At 57.7% G+C, this 27,997-nt stretch overlaps 1 protein-coding gene across 1 annotated transcript in view; it reads left to right on the top strand.

The window, feature by feature from the left end:
* The first annotated feature begins 2,569 nt into the window (after positions 1-2,569).
* The window catches only part of SKI (SKI proto-oncogene), a 68,104-nt gene continuing 42,676 nt past the window's right edge, over positions 2,570-27,997 (top strand). The window contains 1 exon segment of the mRNA XM_045803465.2: positions 2,570-3,609. Within this exon segment, the coding sequence (XP_045659421.1) occupies positions 2,641-3,609 (969 nt within the window). The 5' untranslated portion in view covers positions 2,570-2,640.

Raw genomic sequence — 27,997 nt, 5'->3', positions numbered from 1 at the left:
AAGCCTCCTGTTGGGGCTGCTGTTCCTGGGGGGATCAGAGAGAAGGGTGGGAGAGACAGCCCTGGACACAGGCATGCGGAGGGGAAGGTTCGTGCCCATGGAGGGGAGCGGTCAGGTTTTCAGACACAGAGCACCGCACCCTGAACTTCAAGCCCCCCCCCCCCCGGGTGTCTCCCTGTGCCTGTAGCCATGCAGGTGGCAGGGCTGCCTGCCCGTCCTCGCTGCCTCTCCAGACACCTGTCTGCAGGTCAGGGGCCACGTGGGCCTGCAGAGATGCCTGGTCAGTCCCCCAAGCAGGCACCACCCCCTAGGAGCTCTGGACTGGGGCCAGTTTCAGCCTCCACCGGTGAGGTGAGGCAGTAGGGGGTGACAAGCCAAAGTCAGCTGAGGGTGACCCTGGCCAAAGTGGGCATGGGCCTCTCCCTTCCGCCCTGTGCTGTGGGTGTTCCTCACATGTCACCCAGTGCCCAGGCCGGCTTGGGTGCCCTTGTTCTGTGGAGGAAAAGGTGCCACTGCCTAGCTTGGCTGGACTGTCCTTCTGCACTTGGGCTGAGCAACGGACAGAACCCTCTCTTTCGTTTCAAGTCCCCACCCCTAGACCTCAGCTAAGACGCTGCCTCCTCTGGGAGCCACCTAGCCTGTGTCCAGCTTTGAGCCCCCGGTCTCCTCCAGCCCTGCGCTTTCTGGTTTCTCTCTCCCCCACCAGATAGAGATGGGCAGCTCCTGGAAGGACACACAGCAGGGTGTCTCCCCAGCTCTGCCCCTGCCCTAGATGCATCTCCAGATGCGTGAGTGGCTGTCCCGCAGGATGAGGGGCTGCAGCATAAGGGTCAGGCCACCTGCCTGAGGCAGGAAGGGGCCAGGCTCCTGCGGACTCCCCCAGGCTTGGCCCTGGCAGTGACCTGGCCGGTGGGCACAGCTCACAGTTCGCAGACACGGGGCTGTCTCAGGCACAAAGGCCCTGCCCCGCGGAGCTGGCGGTCCTGCACTGGGGCTGGTGGCCATGCTGGCCGTGTGCGGCGACCAGGACGCAGGGTCACGGACCGGTCGGGGCAGCTCGGTCAGTCAGGAGGCGGGGGGGAGGGGGGGGGTGTGCGGCGTCTGCACGTGTAGGGGCCCCGGGACACGTTGCATTGTGTGTGTGCCCGCGCGGGGTCCCCACCGCTGGGCCAAGCCTAACGTGTAGTGAGTGACCCACTTGGCGTCCCCGTCATTCTATGGGACCCGGGTCGTGCTATGTGGCGTCCCCGTCGTGCGCGGGGTTCCCCATGGTCGCGTGGCGTGGCGTCCCCGTCCCGCCGGGCCCGCGAGGTGTGCGGTGGAGGCTGCGCAAGCCCCCGTCCTGCCCGCCCCTCCGCGAGTCTGCGGTTGTGGCGGGGGCCGCGTGTGGGTTTCTGGGCCCCGGCGGCGGCCGTGGCGGCGGCGGAATGGGCGCCTGCCCAGCCGCGCAGGAAGCGGCCTCGGCCGGAAGGGGGGGCCCCGGGCGCCGCCGCTGCCCCCGCCGAGCGCCCTTCCGGCGGGCGGGACCGAGCGTAGCCGAGCGAGGCCGAGCGGGGCCGAGTTCGGGGCGGGCGGGGCCGAGCAGAGCCGAGTCGTGGCCGAGCGGAGCCGAGTCCTTGGCGGACGGGTCCGAGCGCGGCCGAGCCGGCCCGAGCCCCGGGTTGGGTGATGGCGGGGTGGGGGGAGCGCGCGTTCTTGGAAGAGCCAGGCCGGGAGGCGGTCGCATTCCTGGCCGGCGCTCGGCTGAGGCGGACGCGCGGCTCCAGACGGCGCGAGGGGCGGGGCGGCGGCGCGGGGCGGGGCGGGGCGGCGCGGGGCGGGGCGGCGGCGTGAGCTCAGCGCTCGGCGCTCAGTCCGAGCCGGAGCGAGCCGCCGGGAGGATGTGCGCCGAGCCCCGCGCCGCCGCCGCCGTCGCCGCCGCCGCCGCCGCCGCCGCCGCGCTCTGAGGGCCGCCGCCACAGGCGCTCCCGCCGCCCCGGAAGCCGCGCGCGCGCAGGCGGGCGGGCGGGCCGCGGAGCCGGGCGCGGGCGGCGGGGTGGGCGCGGGCCGGGCCGGCCGGTGGCGGGCGCGACGCGGCCGGCCAGCGCCGCCGGGACGAGCCGGGCGGGCTCCGCGCGGTGGGAGGAGCGGGGCGGCGGCGGCGCGCCGCGCGAGGACGGCCCGGCGGGCCCCGCGCCCGCGCCCCCGCTCCTCCCGGGCCCCTCGGCCTCGGCCGCCGCGGCGATTCGCGCCTCGCGGCGCCGGCACCTGCCCGCGCGCCCCCCGCGAGCCCCGGGCCCGCGAGCGTTGGCGTTGGCGTTGGCGGCGCGCGCAGGGGCATGCCCCGCGCCTAGGGCCCGGGGGGCGCGCGGGGGGCGCGCGGGGGGCCCGGGCGGCGGCGGGCGCGGCGCGGGGCGCGTGGATGTGGCGCCGGGCCCCGGTGCCGGCGGGCTCCAGCGGCGGGACCCCTTCGCCCCGCCCGCCTACCCCTTCGCGCCCCCGGGCGAGGCCGAGGCCGCGGCCGTAATCGGCCGGGAGCCGGCGGCCGGGGGGGGCCGGGGCCGGGGCCGGGGGCGCCGCCGGGGCGCGCGGGGCGGCGGCGGGGGCCGCGGGGGCCCGGGAGCGCGGGAGCGGGAGCGGCCCGGGGAGCCCGAGCGCACCATGGAGGCGGCGGCGGGCGGCCGCGGCGGGTTCCAGCCGCACCCGGGGCTGCAGAAGACGCTGGAGCAGTTCCACCTGAGCTCTATGAGCTCGCTGGGCGGCCCGGCCGCCTTCTCGGCGCGCTGGGCGCAGGAGGCCTACAAGAAGGAGAGCGCCAAGGAGGCAAGCGCGGCTGCGGTGCCGGCGCCGGTGCCCGCGGCCGCCGAGCCGCCGCCCGTGCTGCACCTGCCAGCCATCCAGCCGCCGCCGCCCGTGCTCCCGGGGCCCTTCTTCATGCCGTCCGACCGCTCCACCGAGCGCTGCGAGACCGTGCTGGAGGGCGAGACCATCTCGTGCTTCGTGGTGGGCGGCGAGAAGCGCCTGTGCCTGCCGCAGATCCTCAACTCGGTGCTGCGCGACTTCTCGCTGCAGCAGATCAACTCGGTGTGCGACGAGCTGCACATCTATTGCTCGCGCTGCACGGCGGACCAGCTGGAGATCCTCAAAGTCATGGGCATCCTGCCCTTCTCGGCGCCCTCGTGCGGGCTCATCACCAAGACGGACGCCGAGCGCCTGTGCAACGCGCTGCTGTACGGCGGCGCCTATCCGCCGCCCTGCAAGAAGGAGCTGGCCGCCAGTCTGGCGCTGGGCCTGGAGCTCAGCGAGCGCAGTGTGCGTGTGTACCACGAGTGCTTCGGCAAGTGCAAGGGGCTGCTGGTGCCCGAGCTCTACAGCAGCCCGAGTGCCGCCTGCATCCAGTGCCTCGACTGCCGCCTCATGTATCCCCCGCACAAGTTCGTGGTGCACTCACACAAGGCGCTGGAGAACCGGACCTGCCACTGGGGCTTCGACTCCGCCAACTGGCGGGCCTACATCCTGCTGAGCCAGGACTACACGGGCAAGGAGGAGCAGGCACGTCTTGGTCGCTGCCTGGACGACGTGAAGGAGAAGTTCGACTATGGCAACAAGTACAAGCGGCGGGTGCCCCGGGTGAGTGTCTCTGCTGGCTGTGGGAGTGGGAGGACACTGGGTGCGCTGGGTCCCAGGGCCTGGAAGCTGGGGGTCCTTCTGGGCCAGGGTCTCTGTCTGCAGTTTGGGGCTTGTCTCAGGATTTGGATTTATTTTAAGGAAATTCAGGGTGGCATCAGCGTCCCCACCGACAGTCGTGTGGGAAGGTCCTCCTGCTCGACCCCTGTGATGAGCCAGCTTGCTTGGCCTGGGGAGCACCAGTGGTCTGGGGGCTGGCTTGGTGGGTGGAGAAGCCTTCCTGAGGTCCATAGCCATTGCTCTGATGGGCTGTGAAGGGCAGGCTTCAGCACTCAGGCACTCTTGCTGAGTCCTGGGAAGTCGGATCTGGGCTGGGCCCAGGCTGCAGCCTCAGGCCTAGGCCTTCCTCCGGGGCTGTGAGATGCGCAGACCAAGGGGGCCCCCCTGGCTCACAGACAGAGGGGTTGCCTGCCAGTGGTCCTCAGCAGACAGAACTGGGCCCGGCGGGGCCTGTTTGTGCCTTGAAGTCTTGGGAGACAGACTCAATAACGAGGCCAGGTGTCCAAGGCCACGGTGGCAGGGGGCCGAGACTCGGCGACTCCAGCTCTGTGTGTTTCCCTGGCCCTGCCAGGGTGTGAATCCCAGAGTCTCGCCGTGTGGGGGCAAGGGCCGCTTGGCCCTGGGCTTGGGGCCTGGTCAGTGGGCACCTGGGGCCCTGAGTAGGAGTAGCTCATGGCCTGATTTGTTTTGGACACGCCCGTTTCCTTGTCTCCCTCTCTGAAACGCTGCAGGGTGGGGGAGGGCCATTGGCCCAGGCTCTGTTGTTTGCGGGCGCTCCGGCTGGATAGCTGGCTGGGGTAGCTCCTGGGCCACTGGACGCTGAGCCCATCCACTGGAGTCCTCACCAACTTTTCATGGTGTCTTCCCCTCCCCAAGTATTTGTAACTTTTCTTTTAAATATCCAGGCTTATTAAATTGCATACACAGAATGCTGCACTGGCTCAGCTGTTCTGAGGAGGCCTAATTAATTCAGCTACTGCATCAAACTTTTTTTTTCTAAATCTGTGAATAGATGCTCCCGCCCGGTTTTCTCCGGGCGCCCCTCCAGCGGAGTGTCAGAGTCTCGGTGAGCAGAGGAGGGGCTGGGAATGTAGGGGCCTGTTGCCTGTGCTCGGAGGGGGCCGCCGTGTGCATGCGTGCACGTGTGTTCTGTGGCATTTCTGCCCTCAGCTATGTCACTGCCCAGGTGGCAGCTGTCTGCAAACTGTGGGCAGGGGTTGGGCGGGGGGGATGGTCTGAGTAGGGGAGGATGCCGGCAGGAAAGGCTCGAGCCTTTGATTTCAGTTGAGTCGGTGATGGGTGGCGTGATGGGCACCTTACCTGAATTTGGGGCTTTTCTGTTTGGGGTGCCCGTACCTTCCATGGCCACTGTGACCTGGGGGAGTCTCAAACTGCAGCTGGTGACTGGGTGATGGCAGGCCACCTACCTCTCATGCGGGTGGCGGAGAACCTTGTCTGGCAGGGTGTGTCTGTGTCGGTGTCTGACTCAGGGGGCACGAGGGGTGTATGGTGTGGTCTCCTGGTCTCTCTCGGGGGCTGGCCCTTTGTCACAACCGTAGACCCGGGCCCGGGTTCTCTTGTAGCAGGCGCTGTGGTTCTGGGCGCGGCCATCCTCCGGCTCAGGGAAGGCCCAGCTGAGCGCTCAGGCCCAAGCTCACTGCTTGGGGAGAAGCAGCACCGTGCCCCGCAGTCCGGGAAGCACAGGCCAAGCCTATTTCTGCTTTGGCCGTTTCAACAGACCATCAGGGCCCTTTCTTCTTCAGTGCTTTCCCTGATGCTGCCCTGAGTCTCATTTACTGATTAAACAGAAATTTCCCCGGTGATGAGGAAGAGCTGCTTATCGTAAGTGGGTGGGGTCTCCAGGCCCGAGTGTCAGCCAGCGCCGTCCTCGTGGTGGTGACCTGGACTGGGCGTCCGGCCCCGGGCTTCCTGGAGCTCTCGAGTGCTCTCCTGCTGGCTCTGCCACCTCGTCGGGCGCTCCTCTTGCCAGCTTTTTGTGCTTGTCCTGTTCTTGGGGCTCTGCCTGCTGCCTTGGCTCTGTGACCACGCCGTTGGGAGTCCTGGGGTGCGTCGTCCTCTTTAAGTCTTCTAGCACGGCCATGTGCTTGTCTGTCTACATGCCGAGGGCACCACGTGAGGCGGGTGTCCGCTCGGGGTGGGAGGGGACCCCCAGCTGCCCAGAGCCCACTTGCTCTGGAAGGAGCTGCCTGGGAAGACCCCCCCCCCCCAGCCCTGCCCATCTCTGATTGCTCCTTCCACTTGCCTTTGACAGCTTATTCACGGAACAGATTTTAAATTTTTTCAGTTGTTTGACAGGTTAGTTTAATATTTTTGATTTACCAAGGATGAGGACAGCAGGGAACAAAGGATGTGCTAGAATTCTCTCTGTAGGGGACACGGCTCCCCTGGGGCCTTGGGTTCTGGTGAGGCCATGGGAGCTGGAGCACGTTCCAGGCTGTCCGGGCTGAAGTACCGCCCGGGTCTCCCTCCAGCCAGAGACGTGGTCAGCACTCTGCTGCCGCCAGTGCTGGGAGGGGCCTCCGGGGCGCTGGGGAGCCACCTCTGAGCCCCTTCCCCCCAGCTGCTGTCCTGGGCGTCCTGCAGTGTGCCAGTCCAGCTGCGGACCCCCATGGGGGCTGCTCCCATAGCCTCATTACGTTTCTTTTGGCTGTGTGACCTGCGAGCCAGTTGCTTAATCTCTCTGTGTCTCTGTGTCCTCGTGTGTGAAATGGGGCTGTAGTAGCGATGTGACGGTGATGTTTTATTTCTCTAGGTGTTCAGGTGTCCAGGGTCAGGTGGGGTGGGGTGTGTCGTTTTGTTGCTGGGGGAACACGTGGCCAGGAGGTGGGGCTCAGAGCCTCCGCCACTCTTCTTCAGCCCACTTGGCTCTGTCCCTTCCTCTTGGGCTTGTCTCATGGTATTTGGACTAAATTGGGCCAGTTGTCTGGCCGCGTAGATTGCCGTCAGAGGAGGACATTGGTGCTGCCGGTTTGGCTGCTGCCTGGGACCTGGCTCCTCGCCCCGCAGGACGGCTCCTTGCTGGGTAACCAGGTGCTTCCCTTTCGGGCTGACCACAGGGCGGTGCTCTGTCTCCCTGGGGCCCGGGCTCCAGAAACGGGCTGCTTGGAACTGCGGTTCGTTCTGCGGGGTGTCCCGATTCTCAGGTCAGAGAGCCTGGCCTGTGTGTGTTTACCGTGCGTCTGTCTTTCAGACACCCGTGTGCTCGGGGGGGGGGGGTCTCGTGTGCTCTGGGGGCCAGCTGTGGCCTGAGTGCCTACGACTGGATTTGTCTGAATTCCCGATGTTGGAACAGTTTTCCTCGTGTCACCTGAAACTTTTCCCTGGTCACAGGGCAGTGTTTCTCAAAGCAGAGACCCAGCCAGTAGCACTGGGGGCATGGAGTCTTGTGGCCCCTGTTGGGGAGTGACTGCAGCTTTTAAGTCCGTGGGCCAGGAAGGGGGTTCCCGCCTGTGGACCCTCCCCTAGTGAGGTGTGGTTTGATCTTTTAAGCTGGAATTATTTTAGGAAGAAATGCTGTCAAGAATGTTCTATCAGGCTGGAACAGACTCTGACCTGCATGCTTCATCTGGGACCTCCTCTTCCATGGCGGTACTGTGCTTTACCCTGATGCCATTTGTTGCTGTGCAGAGAGAGGGTCAGTTGTTCCCTTGTCCCCTTGTTTTGCTGTAGGCTTTCACGGGGTTCCATGGTGATTTCCTGGCTCCAGATGCTTGGCTGAGAAAGTGGGGTGCCATCTCAGGGGATGCTCTGAGGCAAAGTTCCTGGACGGGCCTTTGCCCCCCCTGCCCCCTCACCATGCAGAGGATGGGGTCTGCAGGTCGAACTGGTTGCCAGGGTGAAGGCCCCAGAGTGAAGGTTGGGGAGTCTTCTCCAGTGGGGGATAAGGCAGCTGGAACAAGGCCTCTAGTTTCTCTGCGCACCCTGTAGTGGGCCATGCGAGAGTGAGGGAGGGCCTCACGGCTGGCCGGGTGCAGAGCTGTGTCTGGATGGCCCTCCAGGTGTGGGCTGCCTGCCCATCTGTTTGTCTGCTCCTGTGTCGGCCACCCTGCCAGTTTCCAGGACCCTTCTTTGGAGCTGGGCCGGGCCCCTAGCCTCTGGGGTTTCCCCAGGGCGGCAGCTGGCCTGGGGCAGCAGGGTCATCGGGTGACCTTCTCCTGGGTCCCCCAGTCAGCACGGGGCTTTGGGAGTAGGGTCACGGACTCTCGGCGTCTCGGTTTCTCAGCCTTTCCTGCAGCCAGTTTGTGTAATGTGTGTCTGAGATGTCGGGCGAGGGCAGACAGGCCAGGAGCAGGAGGAAGTCTGGGGGAGTGTGACCGAGCCCCGCCCCACACCCCTGGCCACGGGGAGCTGGGGGGGGGAGGCGGTGCTTCCGGGGCCAGCCCTGGCTGTCTGGCGGGAGGTGACCGCGGGAGGTGGCAGGAGGTGGCTGAGGCCGGCAGCCGGACTCTTCGTGGCCCGGAGACTGTTACACAAGCAGCAATAATGTGTCTCTTTCTAAGGATTGCGAAAGTCGGGGAGGATTTCTCCACTGGAAGAATTATGCAAGTTTCAACTGAAATGTTTTTAAAAAGTTTCTTTGTTTTGAGTCAAAATATAGAGGCTGAATTATTTCCTTCAGGTCTGTGAGAGCTGCCGTGGGAGGAGAAGGCCTCCATTCTTGCTCAGGCCCTCGCCCTCCTGGTTTGCTGTCCCTGGGGAAATGGGGAAACAGGCGGGGGGGGGGAATGGGATGGAGCCTGGGTGTGGTCTGGGGACCATGCCCATTGCTCCCCACTTTCTGTTTTATTGACCATCTGAGATATTGGGGGGGGGGCGGATCGGAGTTGCAAAGAAGGGACAGGAAGTTATTTCCTGGGGTTGTGGGGCTGTGTGTGGCAGGCGACTCTTCCCCGCAGTCTTGCGTGGTCTGAAGCAGGTTTTGGGTGGCCTTGAGTTATCCGTGGGAATGAAGTGGCGTGGGTGGCAGGGACCTCGGGGGGCTACGTATGTGGTCCCCCGTTGTGTGTGCGAGCACAGCACAGGTCCTCTCCCTGGCCCACCTCTCCGAGGCTACCCTCTCCTCCAGTAGACCCGGTGTGATGTGTCCAGGCAAGCTCGGGTCACATTCAGGAAGCCTCTAGCCTGTTCCCAGGGCTGGCGGTGGAGTCAACAATAGCTCTCATGCTGCTCTTCTGTGAATAGAGGGTACAATTCTATAGGACAGCCTGGATGCCCGTTTTGCTGCATTAGACTTACTGTCTTTCCAGGCAATGTCATTGCAGAGGCTCAGCGAGGTGGAGTGGTCTTCCTGGTTACAGACTTGAGAGCTGGTTTGGGGTGGGGTGGGGTGGGGGTCCTTTACTTCTGGGACTTGCCACTGCTTGTGTCTACTTATTTATTAACGTGAAGGACCTGGATTCAGGCATGAAATTGAAATGAGATGGTGGGCATGAGAGTAACGTCGGAAGAAGGACCGGAGTGGCTGGGGCATCTGCGGGGGTGGGGGAGAGCCCTCTGGCTGTGTGTGGGCCTGCTGGTGATCCTGGTGCCCATTCCCTGCAGCGTGTGGCCTGCGTGCTGCTCTGGTCTTTGCTAGAAATTCTTGTCCGTTTGGGTAATCCTTGTGTCTTCCATGCTGGTGAAACAGATAGGAGGCTTCAAGAGGGGTCTTGGCATGAGCCTGGGAAACAGCTGAGGTTGTCTTGGTATGTGGCGTTCGTGTTTTATCTGATGTAACTGTTCTGACTTAGAAGGAATCAGAGGACACTACGACTTCTTGATTTTGCAGCTCTAGGTGGTGATTCAGGAAGTCTCTGTGTGAGCCTACGGGCTGTGCAGCCCACAGTGGTCGGGCCTGCCCCCGGTCTTGATTCTCTGGGCTGCCCTTGTTGCGGTGGGCCTGGGATTTGTGTGTTTGTGGTTGTGTTGTCAGCCTCATGGAGGGGGCAGGTTGGTCACGGCTGGGTCCCCAGTTCCGGGCCCGGAACAAATACTCCTTAAATGACTCACGGAGGCATGAAATCACTAGGTGTCGGGGATTTCTGGGTAGTTCTGCTCTTGACAGCTAGAAAAGGAAAGGTGTAGGAACTTTCCCAGGAGCAGACTGACGTCCCTTAAGGTGGCATTCATCCTTGTCATGTTGTGTGTTGTGAAGAAGGTGGCTCGCTTAGGCCGGTGCGGGGTGCTTTAAACCTGGCTTGGACCCAAATGCTTGGCTCCTGCTGTGGAACTCTGACGCTGGAGCTGGGGGAGCCTGGCCGTGGTGCCTGCCTTGATTTGGCTTCTGCTGGGATATTAGCTGGCTACTTTGAAAAGAAACATGTCTTGTTGAGAATAGGCTTCCCGTGGGACCCACGGTGTTGCTTGGTGCAGGGAACAGTGCTGTGGTGGCTGGGAGTGGTGGGCAGGCCGGCTCCAGGGCTGCTGTGTTGAGGGAAGCCCCGGCCAGGGGCTCATCCTGCCCTGAGGGTTAGCCAAGTCATGGGGGTCTGAGGGCCCACGGTGCCAGTGGGGCTCTGGTGTGGCTCTTCCCCTCCTAGCCCGGCCCCTGAGCCCACATGTGAGGTGGCAAGTGGGGGTGACAGTCACATGATGGCAGCTCAGCTGCGTGTCCCAGCCCCTGAGTCTGACCCTGTGGGACGGGGTGGTGTGAGGAATGGGGCTGAGCCCTCTGGAAGCACAGTAGGCATGGGGTGCAGGTGGTGGGTGTGTTTGGGGTCCCAGAGGAACCTCCAGCTGTATCATTATAGGAACCAGTTGGTTGTGTCTTGGTGTCTGGGGACCTTCCTGGAGCCTGGGTCTGGTGGCGCATTCTCCTTTGCACCCTACTCTTTCCATTCAGGCTGTGTACCTTGTGGGGGGAAGACTGAGGGTCCTGCTTCATGTGTAGGAAAGGACCCCCAGTGCTGCCCCAGGCCCACACTCTGGGGGAGCACAGCCATGCCCAGCACCAGCAGCCTGCGGGGACCCCAGCGCCAGTGAGGCCGGCGGGCTGCCTGGGTCTGAGGCTGGGGGTGTCTGGATGACCTGTGAGTCCCTGTTTTGGGGGGGGCAGGTCTGCATTCCCTTGGGAGCAGAGCCAGCTTCTCATGCCCTGTCCATATCTGGCCACTGTCGAGTGAGTGTTCTTTTTGTGATCCCAGCCCCACAGCGCCAGTTTGTGCCTCCAGCCTGACTGGTAGGTGAGGCTCCGCGAGGCAGGCAGCAGGGACAGGAGCTGGCACCAGGCTGTGCCCCCTTCCCCACCTCGAGTATGCTCACTTTTCACACCTGAGCTTTTCACTGTCTCTGCGTACCCAGACCTGGAGTTTGCTGTTGGCGCTGCTTCTGCGTGTGGCATTTGTGGTTCTCACAGTGCTCACGCTTGTGTCCCCTCCTTCCACAGGCCCGTGGCTCTTTGGGCACCACTCATTCTGTCTGCCCATCCCTGTGGATGCATGCTTCTAATGGCCTCACGTTCTCCTTTCAAACCCCTCACTGCTGCACTGAAACCGTCAGAACAAGGGGTGCCTGTTGCCTCTGCAGACCCCCGCGTGGTCCAGTCGTGGGGACATGCGCACGGTTTGCAGTCTTTACGTAGGCTCTGCGCTGAAGGTGACACAGAAACCCCTGTTGGAGAGACCCACGGCCCTCTTACCTGCCTGGGCCTCATGGTGCCTGGTCTGGATCCCTAAACTGCCCTGGTCAACCGGTTGAGTTCTGTGTGTGGTGCTGATGTTGGCATCTGCCCTCCCCTGTGCCCCAGTGCTAGTTGGGCCCCTGGGCACAGGGAGCTGAGTGTTTTTCGAATGGCAAGGCTGGCGCTCAGTGAGCACGTGAAAGAACCAGGGAAGAAGGGGGTAGTCGGGCATGCTGCTGGCGAAGCTGGGAACCCTCTCCCTGGAGGAAGGGACAGGTGCATGCATCCCATGTGTGGTTCTGAACTCTGCTGGGGGTTCCCTGTTGGGGAGCAGGGAGGTGCTGTCATCAGCCCTGGCCGTGGTGGGATCTCCATGCTGGCAACTCTCCTCCTTTCCACCTGGGTGGGGGAGCCTGGGCTACAGCGAGAGAGTGCTGTGTCAGGAGCCTGTCCCAGGCCGGCTGGCGCTATTGGGGTGAGTGACCCCCAAGCCTCGTGTAAAGTCTGTGCGGTCTCGGGCTGCAGCACCGGTTGCCTGGCCTGGATGCGTGCGGGTGGCTGTGTGTGGACGCGCGTGTGCGGTGGGCGCTGCTGGCTCCGCCTTACCTGCTGCCTCCCTGCTTCCTGGCGTTACAACTGTGTTGCCCAAACCATTAAAAAAATTGTGCTCCCAAGTTGAATGATATGCAAATGTAGTCAATTAAGCGAGGGGATTTTAATTAGCAGTTTAAGTTCATGTGTGAAGTGCCTTGCCTTAATTACTTGACAGTTTTGTTGTAAATTTGCTAAGTTTTTTTTGCAGAACTATCAAAACTGTGATTTTTTTTTTTTTTAACATTCTTGTGTGCAGTAAGTGTCGCCCAGCCTGCCTGACCTTCATTGGTTTTGTCTCAATTTAGGAAGCTCTTTAAGCTGTAAGAACAAGGTAAGCCTGTGGGTTGCCTTAGTGTGGCTCGACGAGTGACGACGTGTCCCGTGTTTCCTGGAGCACAGGCTGGCTGTGGTCATGGGCTCCTAACTCAGGTTCAGGAGCCTATGGCATCACCCAGGGCTGGGGCAGTGTGCCTGGTCCTGGAATGGAGGTCAGAAAGGCTCTTGCCTGAGGGGACCACAGAGAGCCAGTGGCTACAGGCTTCTGCCGGGACGGCCTGTGCCTTGATGGGCCTGCAGCCTGTGGGCCCGGGTCCCCATGTGGCCGCAACGCACACCCTCGTGGCTGATGCCTGCCAAAGGCCCCGGGAAATTCTGAACTTTGAAGCTCCTTCCTGGCGGTGCAGTGGGAAGCTTTCCCTCCTGCACAACCACCCTCTCCTCCCCAAATCAGAGTGTGGTGTCCACCCCGTGGGCTCAGCTTCGGGCTGGCCCAGTGTCCGTTCACTGCCGCTGGGTGGGGGGTCAGTGCACGTGTCCCTTCCTGCTGGGTTTGTGTTGGAATCTTCTCCCGTTTACCAGAGAACTTGCTTCATTTCCCTGTCACAGCTGTTGAGGTGGTCTTGTGTTACTGAGGGATCCTCTGTGGTATTCAGTGTACCCCTAGACTGACTTACTTGGTTGGGCTTGATATCTCTTGTGCAGATAGGCTTTTTTATTTTCTCACTTAAATATTTATATTTGAATTGTGATTTCTTTGGTAGATCTGTTTTCTCTTCGTCTCTGTGACAAAGGCTTGTGTCTCGGTTCTCTTTGTGATCCCTGCGGGCTGAGAATGACAGCAAGGACCTACCTAGCCAGGCAGCCCCACAACCCAGCCTGCTGTCCCTGTGGCCCTAGCCTTTTGGAACTTTGGCCAGTGTGGCCCTGTTGGCAGGTGTGAGGGGCTGGAGGGCTGGGGAGGGGGTGCAGGCAGCACCAGGGGTGCTGGGTGAGGGGGTACAGAAGCTTGGTGGCGCCTGGGATGCTGGGGCCTCTGCCATTGTTGCTGAAACTCGGCTGGATGTGTGGAGCAGAAGCCCAGGGAGGATACGTGGATCCCGTCCTGTGGCTCCCAGCACCACGATGGTGGGAGTTCCCCGTCCCTGCCCCCTGACACTGAGCCAGTGAGGACTGCTTTTCTTCCTGCGTCATCAGGACGTGTGTGTGGATTTATGAAAACGTGCTGTTATGACGGGAAATTTCAAGCGGACACTGAAATCAGGAGACTGGTTCGCACAGCCCACGCACCCAGCCCAGTGGTGCTGGCGTCTCACTCATTCCGTTTCATCTGACTTCTCCCTCCTTGCTTGTGCAGTGGGGCTGTCATTTTTTTTTAAAGCAAATCCCAGCATCTTATTTCCTAGTTCGGCATTTCCATATCTAGTGTATCCAGAATTGGAAGTCTTGACCCTGGTGCTGTTGGCGTACTTGACGGTCTCGAGAACTCCTTCCCTCCCATTGGTGCTCGCCCGTGTTCAGATCCTGCTGCCTCAGACATGGCTCTTCGGCTGCTGCTTTGCAGGATCCAGGGCCACCTAGCTGTGGGCGACAGGCCTTCTGTGCACGCGTGCCTCTGTGCACGTGTGTGTGTGCCTGGGTTTGTGCCTGTACAGCCAGAGCATTTTCAGGTACTCTGGTATTGAGGGTTCTGGAATTAACATCTGGGGCACGCGCTGTGCGTTACTCCAAGGGTTGCCTCAGGGAGTATCTTGCCCCTGACGCTTCACAGAAGCCGCATGCAGCAACGTGGACGAGCGAGGAATGCTGGTGTCTGCTGACTGCTGCCCCGTTGTCCCCACCCCCGCCCAGGTGAATGAAGAAATGCACCGTGTGGATGTCCTCCTCCACATCCTCCCGTGTCTGCAGCTGTGTCCCCGAGTAGCTGGCATGCCCCGTCAGTAGTGCTCCTCTCTGTGGGGCCCTTGTCACTCCTGTGTGCTGCCTCAGTGCTGTGTGGCCTGTCCCCATTCTTGTGTTGGTGGACATTCTTGTGTCCTGGCTTCCCACGTGGATGCTCATGAATGATCGCTGCAGCTTGTTGGCCCGTGTGTGTGCGTGTGTCTGGAGCACGGGCTGGGCATGAAGGGACTGAGTCAGAGGGCGCCTGGACCAGCCCCCTGCAGGGAGGGCAGGTCCTGTGTCCCTTGGTGGCTGAGGCCCGCTCTCACTATAGGTTCATCTCTTTGGGCACGTGTGAGGTTGGGTGGGGGCGAGTTTCTTATAGAAGATTTGGTGGATCAAAGAGGGCACGCACACAACGTCCACATCTCTGTCTCTTCTGCATTCTAAGTCCCGACTGAGGGGCGGCTGGTACACGTTCTGACCATGTCCGTACTCCAGTGCTGGGAAGGTGTAGGGCCTTTTCAGGGGTTCCTTTTTTTTTTTTTTTTTTTAAGATTTATTTATTTATTTATTTGAGAGAACGTGAATGAGAGGCTGAGGGAGAAGCAGACTCCCCGCTGAGCAGGGAGCCCAGCATGGGGCTCGATCCCAGGACCCTGGGACCATGACCCGAGCCAAACGCAGGCATTTAAACTGACTGGGTCACCCAGGTGCCCCATTAAGACTTTTATTTATTTATTTGACAGAGAAAAGAGAACACGCAAGCACAAAGAGAGGGAGAAGTAGGCTCCCCTCTGAGCAGGGAGCCAATGTGGGGCTCGATCCCAGGACCCTGAGATCATGACCTGAGCCGAAGGCAGACGCTCAGCCAACTGAGCCACCCAGGCGCCCCTCAAGGATTCTTGATTTTACCTGTTACTGAAATTCTTTCTGTATATGGCTCGCCAGTTCACATGCCCACAGAATTGAGCAGATGCCCATTTTCCTACCCCCTCACTACCTTTGGTTACTGTAGTTCAGGATATCTTTGTTAATTTGAAAGGTGAAAATCTCATTTTTAACTTTTTTCTAGTGGCACTGGCCATTATGTTATTTTTAGTATTTCTGTAATTTGCCTTGTATATTTGTTTTATTATAAAACTTGCTGTCTTAGCTGTTTTTTCAAGTAAGCTCTACACCCAGCATGGGGCTTGAACTCATAACCCGAGATCAAGACACGTGGCTCATGGCCCTCTCATGCGGACTTTGCGGTCCGGGCCTGTTCTTGGCCATGGTTTGCACTAGTTTGCTTCTTTTGGTTCCAGGAGGCCGGGGGTGACAGGTGGGCCGGGGACGCCGGTCCTTTGCACGGGCCACACGCTGTTGTGTTCTGGTACTTGGTGGGGAGGCGAGTGTGTGTACGTGACCATGGCTGTGAGGCTGAAAGGGTGGCTGCGTCCCTTCTCCCAAGCCCCGGGGGTCCTGGCCCACTGCCTCTTTGGGTGTTGGCCTGGAGGTCCTGGAGTGGCTCCAGGGGCATGGGAGGTTGTCTAGGCCAGGACACGTGGTGACCCCGCTGCCTGCGTCCCCATCCCTGGGTCTGCACTGACCGAGCCAGTGACTCAGCTGCCAGCAGCCGTTCCCGTTCTTTGGTCCCAGATGCCCTGTGTTGGCCTTCTGCGTCGGGCACAGGATCAGAGGGACCTGAGGTTCTCGGTCCAGCCGACAGCTCTGCCTGTTTGTGTTAAGGAGGGCAGGGGCACTCTGGAGGGGGGAGGATCCTCGATGTTTGTTTTGGAAGTACTACTGGGGCCCCCACGTGCTGGGTGCTGGTCAAGAGGAAGGCCTGGCAGCGGGAGCCTGGGTGGGAGCTCTGTGACCTACGTCAGTGAGGGTGGCTCTTTGTGGTTGGGTTAAAGAAAAACAGAGTTGGAGTTCTCTCGGAGGCCGCTTGTCTGTCTCGTGTGCTGCTCACCGTGAAGCAGATGCCGCTGTCCCTGAGTCGGACGTTACGCACCCTCTTTTCCTTTTCTCACCTTCTCTGTGCACGCAGGAGTCACTGCAGATTTCTGGTGTTTTTGGTCAAGTAGGAGTTTCTAGAAGTTCAGAGAGAGAGCTTCATGAGTGGTCCCTGGGCCTAGGTCCTGGCTTGGCCACATCCTCACTCTGGCATCCTGGGTTATGCCACTTCCCTGGGCCTCAGTTTACCCTTCTGTAGCGGGTGATGAGGGTGCCGTGCTGTGCAGATATGCACCTTCCAGTTCTTCCCAAAGCAGGGCGTCTGACGGGAGGCAGCCGGGACCGACAGGCTGTCCCAGGGGCCCAGTCAGGGCCACATGTGGGCACATGAAGGCTGGTGTGGTGGCTCCCCTCACAGCCGGCCGGGCCAGTGGGTTGGACGGCAGCAGGTGCTGTGAGCAAGAACGCACGGGGTGTGCAGGTGTGGAGTCTCCCTGTGCCCGCAGTGGGCGTGTCCGTGTATCGGAGCCCGGGCTGGCTGTCGTCGGTAAGCCCCTGCTGGCTGTGCTCCTCTCTGGACTTGCAAGGGGCGGCGTGCCCTGTGGGACACGCGATGGAGCATCCGACCTGGGCCTCTGTGTGGTCGAGTGCACACGGTCCCTGACTCACCCGCTGGGATGCTGGGAGCCACCCCTGTCCTCGAAGCCATGGGGGTGCAGGCTGAGGATGTCCCAAGGTCCTGGGCTCTGCAGTTGAGGATGGCCGCGCACAGACGGGTCCTAGGCAGTGTGTGGTGATGGGCTTGTGCCGTGTTCGATCTTCAGATGGCTTCTGGCTGAAGGGAAGGCCAGAGTTCTGTTTCAGAGTAAGGCTGGTAGGATGTGCCTGCCTGCCTGCCTGCCTTCCTAAGATTTTATTTATTTTTCAGAGCATGAGCAGGCGGGAGGGCAGAGGGAGAGGGAGAAGCAGGCTTCCTGCTGAGCAGGGAGCCCGACTCCATCCCAGGACCCCGAGATCATGACTTGAGTCGAAGGCAGACGCTTCACTGACTGAGCCACCCAGGGCCCAGGATGTGTTTTTCAAGTGGAACAACCTTTGATAACTCTTCAAACAGTGATTTTAGTAATTGAGCCAATAGTGGTAACATCATCCACAGCCTTGATCTGAACCAGGTAAAATTGACCCCAGAGTGATTCTTTTTTTTTTTTTTTTTTAAGTGGGATCCACACCCCACCATGCAGGACTTGAACTCATATCCCAAGATCAAGAGTCGTGTGCTCTACCGACTGAGCCAGCCAGGTGCCCCCAACCCCAGAGCAATTCTTATCTGGAAAAGTGAGGTTTCTCAGAAAATGAAAACAAGGCAGTGAGTAGAGAACCAGTTTTGAGAGCCACAGTGCCCTGTTCCACTCATGCAGGGTGAAGAGCTGGTGGAACTCGCTGATGGAATGGACGTCTCCCGTTGTCATGCACCTTGGCTGCGGGCTGGGGTTTCGGGGTCGTGGTTCCGTACTCGACAGGCGTGGCTGGACTGAGAGCGCTTCTCTGCATCCTCCTGCTGCTGTTGGTCCAGGTCCACAGGCACGTTGGATTCCTGGATCGTTGTACTAGAGAGTTGAATTGGAATTTGATGTCGGCCTTTATGACCAGGGTTTGATACAGGTCCAGAAGTTAGGGAGTTTCGAGTTAGGTGTCCTGTTGCTGTTCCGTTTCAGATGTCCATTCAGCTGCCCCTGAGTGGGCTCAAGTATTGAGGGAGTTCACTGTTCTGCACAACCCACGGCTCGAATGTGGCACCTGCTGGGCCATCCTGAGGGTACCTGACATCCCTTCTTGGCACATGCCCTCTCGTGTTCCCACGTAGCCTCCAGCCGTGGGTGGCCGACGCAGGAGCAGAGATGAGTCTGGAAGCCTGCTGCTTCTCCTCGCCTTAGGACTTTGTTTTGAACAATCTTCAGACCTCTGGCGTAGTCACGAGAGCAGTGCTCACTGGGGTTCGTGAGTGTGGACACCTTACCGTGTTGGTGCACTCTCAACCAGCGAGCTTGCATCTTTGGTGTACGTTTCCTGCAAATGAGGGCGTTCTAGTGTTGGCACAGCATGGTGACCGCCACAGAGCAGCCCGCAGCCCTGTCCTGCCCAGGATGCATGGGGACGCACCTCTGTCCCCAAGCTGCTTCTCTTCGGGGTCCCTCCCCTACTTTTGGTCCTTTGTGACATGGGTGCATTGGGAGGGCACAGGGCCATCCTGTGGGTTATGCCTCTACTCCCGGTCCCTGGCGCACCCCTGGTTGGATGCAGGGTCAGCATTTTGGGTGGGAGCCGGGCCGTGCCACCAAGTCCTCCCCAGCGTGTGATGGCTGGAGGCCCAGCGTTGCACGCCTCTCCTCAGGCCGGGAACTTTGATCGTGCTTGTGGGTGGGGTCTGCCTTTTCCCTCCGTAGTTAATAAGTAATTAGTAGAGGACTTCGGACCTTGTCAGCATCTACTGTGCTGAACTTTTTCCCAGCGGGTTCAGCGTCCTTGCCCCAGCCCGCTGACCCATCCGCGGTGGTCCCTGTGTCTGCTTCTCCCGGAGCGCATCCCCTCCCTGCTGCCTGCTGTGGAGAGCCACTGCGGACTGTGTTTTCCAATTCAGTCTGTTACGGGGTTGCAGTCCATTCTTGTCATTATTCTGATGACTCAATTGTCCCTCTTTTGGCAACCCACTGGGACTCAGTCCCTCCTAATGGCTTTTTCCTGAGACCCCCTGACACTGTCACACCCTCATGGTAACGTGTGCGGCTTGTGCATTCCTGAACTGGGCCCTGAGGGCACCAGGTCAGCAGGGTGGGTCAGACACACAGAGACCTGTCCCCGGATGTGGACACGTCCTTCTCCCAGCCGGAGCCCCTGGTGAGTGTGGGGTGGGGTCACCACGGGGCACATGTAGATGGCAGAGGATTTTTCTGCACGTGGACGTTGGCCGTTTTTCCACATCACTTTGCCATGGGTCATTTATAGAAACTAAGCCGCTTCCTTCCGTTCCATGGTTTTCTCTGGCTCCTGGCTCTGGGGGCCTCCCGCGGGGTTGTGTCTGTTGACATTTCCCTGTCCCTGCATCTGTGCCTCTGTCGGCTGTGCCCGGAAAGGCCGTGGCACGTGGTCAGTCAGTTTTTCCTTGCTCAGAATGTTCTCCTGTGCTCACTCCCTGTGCTGGGGGGCTTCCCTGGAGGCCTGGCCCCTGGTCTATGTCGTCTTCCTGTGTCGTCCCGTGTGGTGAGTGGGGTCAGGAGGGAAAGGAAGCCAGGGCCAGGCTGTGGCCTCCTTCAGATGCTTGTCCCGTTGTTTTGGGTTGGAATGAAAGGATTGAAACTGTCCTTATCTCCATTTTTTCTTTAATTTTTGTATTTATTTGAGAGAGAGCACAAGCGGCTGAGGAGGGGCAGAGGGAGAGGGAGAGAGAATCTGCAGCAGGTTGGAGCCCGACACAAGACTTGGTCTCACGACCCTGAGATCGTGACCTGAGCCGGAATCAAGAGTTGGATACTTAATGGACTGAGCCCCCCCCAAGCACCCCTTTATCTCCAGTCTTAAAACAAATCTTACCTTCACTTCAAATTTCTGGAAGTCCTGTAAGGTAAAAAAGCAAACAGAGGTCAATTCATTTTCAGCTGCCCTGAGGATGAGCATGTTTTTAGAGTAAGGGCCCCTGTGCTAGGGTGGGGGGTGGCCAGCCACCCCCCCCCCCCGTGCCGGCACACTTGGCCTCTGCGGCCAGCAGGAGTGGGTGTGGTGGTGTGCCAGGGCGCCCCAGGTCTCCTGGTCTCAAGTCCTCCCTTAGAGAAGGCTCCTGAGGCAGTGTGTAGACTTGGGTTTTTCCTGTACCCTTTGTTTATGCCCCAGGGCCCGGGCTTTCTGTGAGGGGAGGAGGACCTTGTGAGCCCAGGTCTGTCCTCGGAGGAGCACTTTGAGGAAATGGTGTGTAAACCTGAATTCTTCCAAACCATCTTGCGTGCGCACACACATGTGCACACACACGTATACACATACACACGCACACATATGCACATATACACATGCACGCCCGTGTGCATACATACACACACGCGTGCACACATGCACGCACACACACACGCACACACACTCCGTCCCCAAGGCTTGGGCCTCTGCCACGGGTCTCGGCTGCTGAGGACGTGTTCCCCCCGTGAGTGCGTGTACCAGTCACCTGACTCCGTGCTCCACGGCCCAGCAGCAGGAGACAGAGGCAGGAACAGGCCTTCTCAGAAGGATGAGGAGACAGCACACCATCTGCAAGGGCCTGGGAGGGGGGATGTTGTACGGGAGGGAGTGGCTGGCCCCCCAGCGCATCCTCGAACCTGATGCTGTTCGTCGCCTCACCCACGTGGCAGGGTCTGTGTGGCGCCTGCCACAGACACGGGGCTGCGGCCTCAGGGAGCCCGTGCCCAAGTGGGAAGGATCCCCACAGCTTCCACGTGGCACTAAGGGTAGCTGGAGGGGCGGGTGACTTGCCAGCAAAGGCCTTGGCCAGGATTAGTGCTGGTGGTCCCCGTACATTGTGGACCAGAGTAGACGTGGACAGAGTGCTTACTGTTGGGGAGGGTTCTCCGTTTTTCTAGATATTTTATACTTGTGAGTCATTCCTACCCTGTTGATCCACGTTGCTCTGACTGAGGAATCATCGCAGGCCACCCATGCACCACACCGCGGGCTGCCATGTTGTTGGCATGGCCTTGTCCTCGCGGAGGGGGGTGACTGCTCACCCCGCGCTCTGCAGTCTGGGAAGGGCCTCTCCCGGAGGTGCTGAGAGCAAAGACAGCCGGTCCGTTCTCTGGGCCGCTGGGAGACCCTGGCCGTGACAGAGGAGGCGTACCCTTTGGAGCTGCGGTCCTGTAGTGTTGGTGCCCTCACAGGCCTGGAGCGGCCCTGAGCTGTGCCGTGCGTTCTTTGTTTCAGACGTTCTGGCTGCATTCGTCCGTTCTAGGTCGGTCCGGGGGACCCCTGATTCTCAGGGCCCTTTGGGTACATGCTTGTTCATCTCCAGATGATTCTGAAGTCTGGAAGGTCTGCCGTATGGATTAGGCCGTAGCCTCGCTGGATGTGCCTGCTGGGAGCACTGCCAGGCTGGGCCTTGGTCCCTCCCGCTGCAGCGCAAGGGCCTTGTCCTCTGCCCGGCCCCTCTGCCCCGAGACGAGCCTCAGGGAGCCCTTGACAGGGATCACAGGTGTGGGTGCTGATGGAAGAGGCCTTCCTGTGTCACCCCGGACTGCAGCAGTGCCCCTCCCTCTGCTCTCCTTTGTTATGGGTGCTTGGGCGATGCCTCCCCCACGTTGGGCCATCTCGTCACCTCCCTGTTGCTGGAGTGGCCCTGCCTCACCCAGGAATGACCAGACAGCAAGCTCAAGACCCCATTTAGATCTTTATCTGGCTGCTCTTAAGTACTCGTATTAAGTATTTTAATGTACTTGACCCTTAGTCTGGGCCTGTTGGGCTTGCACCCACCGACCATCAGACTGTCGTTTTGTGCATGCCCGGCTGTCACTGCTGCCTCTGGGGGTGGGCTCCGTGGGCCAGGGGGTGGGAGCAGACTTGGAATCTTCTGTGTGCTTCCCACACAGCTGCAGCGGCTCTCCTTCCTCCAGATGCCTGTCCCCTTCTGCGGGGCTGCCCAGCACGGCCTGCTTTGTTGAGTGACAGAGATGCAGGCAGGTGTCCCTGCTCCCTGGGCAGGCTGATGCCGCCTCTGCGTGGCTACTTTCGTCACCTTTTGTTGCTGCCTAAGGAATCTGTGGACAAGGTCTACAGCTAAAAGGTGAATGCACAAACCTGGCATCCCTGTCCTGTCCTCTCCGCTTGGCCTCGGGCAGCGACTTCCTGTTGTTCACTGTTTATCCCGTTGACCTCCTGTTTCTGTCACCTGCACTGCCACCTCCTTAGTCCTGCCTCGGCTGCTGGCCCCCTGCAGCCCGCGCCTGCTGCTGCCTGGGCCTGCCCACAGCGCCGTGGCTGGTATTTGATGAACCCGTCCTTCGTGCTTACTTTACGACTGTGTGGTCGTGTTCACCCCGATCTGGCATCGGTGCCTGACCTCGCTCCCTGTCTGCCCCGCCCCAGGGCCCTCGTTCTGACCTCACTTCCTCTCTGCTCTGGGCCCTGGAGTTGCCTCTGTTTCCTGCTCGTTGACTGGTGTGGTGTTGCCCCTGGCCTTGGCCCGCCCGGGAGGCCCTCCGGTGCTGGACTTGGTGTGTGGCCTGCTTCTCTGCTGTCCTCTGGCTCCCTGTGCCTGGAGGGTGGGTGCCGGGGGCCTGGGCTGGGCATCGGTGTGGTCCTGTGCTGGCCCGCTGTGCCCTTGTCCCCAGGAGGCCAGCCCCTGCTTGGGGTTGTGCTCCGGGTGCCCCTGGGTCACGGCCTTGGTCCTTCTGGTTCTCTGTCTCTGGTGTCCCTCTCCAGGTCTTTCCCTCAGCTTGATTGCCAAACTCCGTTTTCTTGTCTACTTGCAGGTTTTATGATCTCATTTGTAATTTCTAAGATGTGCTTTGTTTTTGTTTCTTTTGTAACTTCTTTTACCTGTTTTTGTGTCATGGCTCAGGGCTGTGGGATCTCGTCTCCCGTCCCCGGGACGCTAACGCTGCTTTCCTCTGAAATCCTACTTCTGCTTTGTCTTGGAGCTCGCTTTCTCTGTGCTTGATGCCTGGCCGCTCCTCGTGTGGACTTGCAGGCTGGTCCCCGATTTTGCTCCCTTGAAACCTCCCACCTGCCGCCTGCTGTGACCCGTGTCTTCGTGCCCTAGAGCTTTCTCCCTTGTGCTTCCTGGAGCTCTTTTTCTGCAGCGCTTTGGCCCCAGCCTGCCCGCCTCCTCCTGGCCGCCTCCCACCCTCCCTCCGTAAGCTTCCTCCTCCATTGAAGAGCAGGGGTTTAAGCAGGTTTTGTTTAGTTTTTTGTTGTATTTAAGATTTTATTTTTAAGCACATCTACACCCAGCCTGGGGCTCGAGTCGCACGCTCCACCTTCAGAGCCAGCAAGGCGCCCCTTGACGATTTTTGAGAGAATGGGGTCGAAGCATTTTTGCACCTCCACCTTAAAACTGGTTTTCTTTCCTCAAATGATGCATTTTAATTATTATATTTTCTTGATGTGTTTTCTGGATTTGCAAAAGTTCTTGGCATTTTAAGCATCGAGGAAGGAAGGGCATAAAAGAGCTGCTTCGAAAAGGAAAATCCAGTAATGCCAGTGATTTGTGATTTTACCCAGAAGTAACCCTCAGATAACCAGGATTTATTTTCTTGGATGTCTTATTTCATGCTCATGTGTGCATGCTCACACACGATTCACTGTTCTGGAAGGTCCTCAGTATCTGTGGCTGAGTATGGTCTTGACTGATGCTTGGAAGGATGACTCAGACCCCGTAGTGTAAGATTTAATCATCCCCAAGAAATGACAAAGTTCCAAATTCTGCTGAGTGGAATGCAGAGTGCAGGAAGAATGTGAGCTGAGACATTCTAGAATTGTTTTTTAAAGCAGGTTGGAAACTCTTTGTCAAGAAGTGAAAAGAACCAGCAGCAGCCCTTTACGATAGAGCTCCGTCGGGAGGGGTCTCATGATCCTTACTCCTTGTTTGGAATTTTTTTCTCTTGAGTATTCTTAGTCAGTAGACTTTGTTTTATCAGACTGCCCAGAGGCCTGGGGCCGCCTTCTCCGGGGAGTGTGGTCTGTAGCTTTCTGCTAAACGTTTGCTTTGGTTTCTTCGTTCTTGGCTCTGGATCAGTCCCTCACTCTTGCTGGTTTTCTAGGCCAGTAGTTTCTTAAATTTGAGCTTCAGAATTCTTAAGAATGACTCGCTTCTCGGTCTCACACCCAGAGTCTCTGATTCCTAGGTCTGAGATAGGCCCTGAGCATTCGCATTTCTAGTAAGTTCCCAGGTGATGTTGCTGCACTGTGGGGAACCCCTTGGGAGAACCCCTGATCTGCAGCTCTGCCTGCTCTGGCCCTAGGCCAGATCCAGCCCCCACCCAATTTTGTAAATAAAGTTTTATTGGCTCTCAACCACGCCCATTTTTGTTCACATTGGTTGTGGCTGCTTTTGTGCCGTCACAGCGGCTTTGAGGAGTTGTGAGAGAGAGCGCACGGCCCTCAAAGCTAAAAATACTTATGATGTGGCCCTTTACAGGAGAAGCTTGCCAATTCCTGATCTAGAGAAGGGAATGATTTTAATGCAGTGGTACTGTATTTTTGTGAATCTTTAAGGGGTGGAAAAGGATATGTTTGGGATCAACCGTAGAAGAAATGGTGGCCTTATCCTGCTAGTTTACATTTGCCGTTGACCTGTGGAAATTGTTTAAGACCATAGAACAAACGAATCCTGCATTATAAAGGGTCTGGTTGGGATAATTGCTGTATAGTTATTTTTTAAAGCAGCTTTTTAAAGATACACCAAGCATAATAAGCTGCACATAATTAAAGCGTGCAGTGTGATAACTCTGACAAATGTGTACGTGTGGAGAGCCATTACTAGAGTCACGATAAGGAGCCAGTCCTGCACCCACAGAGTGTCCCTGTGTCTGTCACTGACTCCTCCCTCCTGCCCCTCCCCACCCCCACCCCCATGCAGCCACTGTCACTAGAGATGAGTTTGTCTTCTCTGGAGCTTTATATAAATGACATTTCTCTCTCTGTTTTTTTGGTCTGGTTTCTTCCACTCAGCAGAATTACTCTGAGGTCCTTCTGTGTCGTTGTGCGTGTCTAACTGCTGGGTAGCGTTCCATTGCCTGGATTTGCTTCGCGGTGTTTATGCAGTCACCTGTCGAGGTGACTGGACCGTTTCCAGGTATGGGCTGTTACGGGGAAAGCTGCTGTGAGCTCTCTTGTGCAGGGTTTTTTTACGGACGTACACGTTTCATTCCTTGGGTACATACCTCAGTGTGGAATGGCTGGGTCGTGGAAATATGTGTATGTTGAACTTTTTGGAAATGCCAAGCTGTCCTCCAGTGGGGGTGTGGTGATATCTCATTGTGTTTTGACTTGTGTTTCTCTAAAGCCGACCCACATTGGGCTTCTCTTCCCGTGCTTACTTGTCATCTTCTCGGTCTTCTGGGGGGAAGTGTCGGTGCAAAATTTTGCCCATTATTGAACGAGTCATCATCTTATTGCTGAGTTTTAAGGCTTTTTCTGTGTTCTGGATGCAAGCCCTTTTCACACTGATGCTTTACAAAACTCCCCCCCCCCCACTTCTCTCTTTTCTTAATAGGGTCTTTTGACAAGTTAAGTATAAAAATATGGATTAACTCCCGATTTCTCACTTTGTTCTGGATTCGGCTCGTGGTGTGCTAGTTGGCAGATCTTTGCCTAACCCAGATCACAGAGATACCCTCCTGTGCCTTTTCCTAGACATTTTGTACCTTTCAGGTTTTCATTTAGGTCTGTGATCCATTTTGCGTTAATTGGGGGGATGACACAAGACATGCATCCGAGTTCACATCTTGGCTACGGATATCCAGTTGCTCCGGCACCGTTTCTTGTCAAGTCTGCTCTTTCTCCGGTGGATTGTCTTTGCACTTTGTGAAAAAGCTGTCGTCGGTGTGTGTAGGTTTATTTCTGTGCGCACTTGGTGCGTCTGTGTATCTCTCTATCGACACCCTGCTGGTTCCGACAGCTACAGCTCCACGCCCTGCGGTCAGGTACCAGGCGCTCCCCGACTCCGTCCTTTCTCAGTTGCGGCTGTCCTGGGTCCTCTGCCTTTCCATGTGCATTTGAGAATCAGTTTGTCGTTTTTATGAAGAGAAGTCTTGCTAAGTTTTTGGTTAGCGTTGACGTGGGTGCACAGATGCCCTGGGAAGAACTGACGGGCTAACAGTCCTGAGTTTCCACGCCGTGGTCAAAGGCAGCCCTCCATTCACTGAGTCGTTCGGAGTTTCTCTCCGCAATATTCCGTAGTTTGCAGGGCACAGGCCTTGATGCCGTTTGTCACATTTATCGGATAATCTCCAGTTTTTCTTGTTTGGGGTTACCAGTGGCACTGCTTTTTATTTTTTATGGTTTTGTTCTTTCACAGTTTCAAGTTCAGTCGCAGTTAGCGTACAGCGTGATAGTGGTTTCAGGCAGCACTGCTCTTTTCTGTTTAAAGATTTTATTTCTTTATTTGAGAGAGAGACTGAGTGCACGAGCAGCGGGGAGGGGCAGGGGCAGAGGGAGAAGCAGACTCTACTGAGCAGGGAGCCCGACGCGGGACTCGACCCCAGGACCCCAGGATCATGACCTGAGCCGAAGGCAGAGCTTCACCGATGGAGTCCCCAGGTGCTCCAGGTTAACAGTGTGCCATTGGTTTCATGCAGTACTCTTTTGAAATTTCAGTTCCTGGTTAGACGTTGCTGGGACAGGTGACATTTGTATATTGACCTTGCAGCCTGCAACCTGGCAACTCACTGTGGTAGCTTTTTTGTAAATTCCAGCCTGTTTTCTACATCGGTGATTATGCTACCTGTGAATAAAGACAGTGTTACTCCCCCTTTGCGGTCCGGAGGCCCCCGATCTGTGGTGCCTGCTTGCGCTGGCTGGGTCCCCAGCGCGGTGCAGGTGGGAGGTGGTGCGAGCTGCGGTCCTGGCCCCTGCTCTCAGGGGCAGGCGTGCGGGTGCTCTCTCTGCCAGGTGCGCTTGGTTGTGGGCTTTTCGTACATGCTGCTTACTGGACGGAGGGAGTCCCTACAATTCTGTCCCTGATTTGATCAGGAATGGGTGTTGAATTTTGTTAAAAGTTTTTTCTGCATTTACTGAGATTATTAATATGATGAATGTCTTTTTCAGTTTATTAACCCAGTGAGTTATGTTGACTGATTTTGAATGCCAAATGAACTTTCATTCCTGGGACACATCTCCCTTGGCTGCAGTGTATTATCCTTTTATTGTTTTTGTTATTATCGTTAGGGTTTTTAAGGTAGGCTCTGTGCAGAGATCGAGAGTCCCGCTTCTCGCCGACTGAGCCCGCCAGGAGCCCTGGTGTATTATTCTCTTATAATATTGTTGAGCTTGACTTGGTAAAATTTTGTTCATAATTTTTGCATTTTTATTCATGAGGGTTATTGGTCTGTGGTTTTTTGTTTTGTTTTTTGTTCTTGTAATGTTTTTTGTCTAGTTTTAGTGTCAGAATAATGTTGGACTCACAGAATTATTTGGGAAGTATTCCCTCTTCCATTTTCTGAAAGATTGATTTCTTTTAAAAATACCTGGTAGCACGTAACGGTGGAGGCCCATCCCGGTCTGGAGGGCTTTATGGGGGGTTTTAATGAGGCCGGGCCGCCCCTGCTGCCTGCTCTGGCCGGAGAGTCTGCTGCGTGAGTGAGCACGCACTTGGACTTGTCCGCTTGGTTGTCATGAGGTCATTCGTGGTGTTCCCTTAGTTTTCCAAGCAGCTACAGAGATCAGTGGTGATGCCACCTCTCACGGTCCTGACGCTGACCATTTCTTCTTCTTTTCCTGATGAGTCTGCCTAGAGGCTTATCCATTTTACGGATCTTAGAGAACCAGTTTTGGTTTTACTGATTTTCTCTTGTTACTTTTCTGTTTTCTACTTCATTGATTTCTGTCTTGATCTTTATAGTTTCCTTCCTTTGGCTTGCTTTGGGTTGAAGTGGTCCTTTTTCTAGTTTCATAAGTAGGAAGCTGACTCATTTATATAAGACTTTTCTTGTTTTCAGGTACAAATATTTGGTTTTGTCCTAAGTCCCGTTTTAGGGATTTCGCACAGATTCTGATATGTTGTGTTTCCGTTTTCATTCAGTTCAAATACTTTATAATTGCCTTTTGATTTCTTCTCCGATATGTGGGTTATTTAGAAGTGTGTTAGTTTGCAAATACTTGAAAATTCTTCGGACATCTTTTTGTTACTGATTTCTAGTTGAATTCCACCTTGGTCAGAGGACGCACTCTGTCATATGGACCCTTTTAAACCTATTGAGACTTTTATTCCGTCCAGAGTATAGTGTGTCCTGGTGAATGTTCTGTGTACTTGGGAGGGACCTGTGCTGGGTG

This window comes from Ursus americanus, chromosome 33, assembly GCF_024610735.1.
Source record: "Ursus americanus isolate L20-20 chromosome 33, mUrsAme1.1.p, whole genome shotgun sequence".
In the NCBI taxonomy this organism is placed as follows: Eukaryota; Metazoa; Chordata; class Mammalia; order Carnivora; family Ursidae; genus Ursus; species Ursus americanus.
Note: the sequence above shows the minus strand (reverse complement) of the source record. Positions and strands in the feature narration are given on the sequence as shown.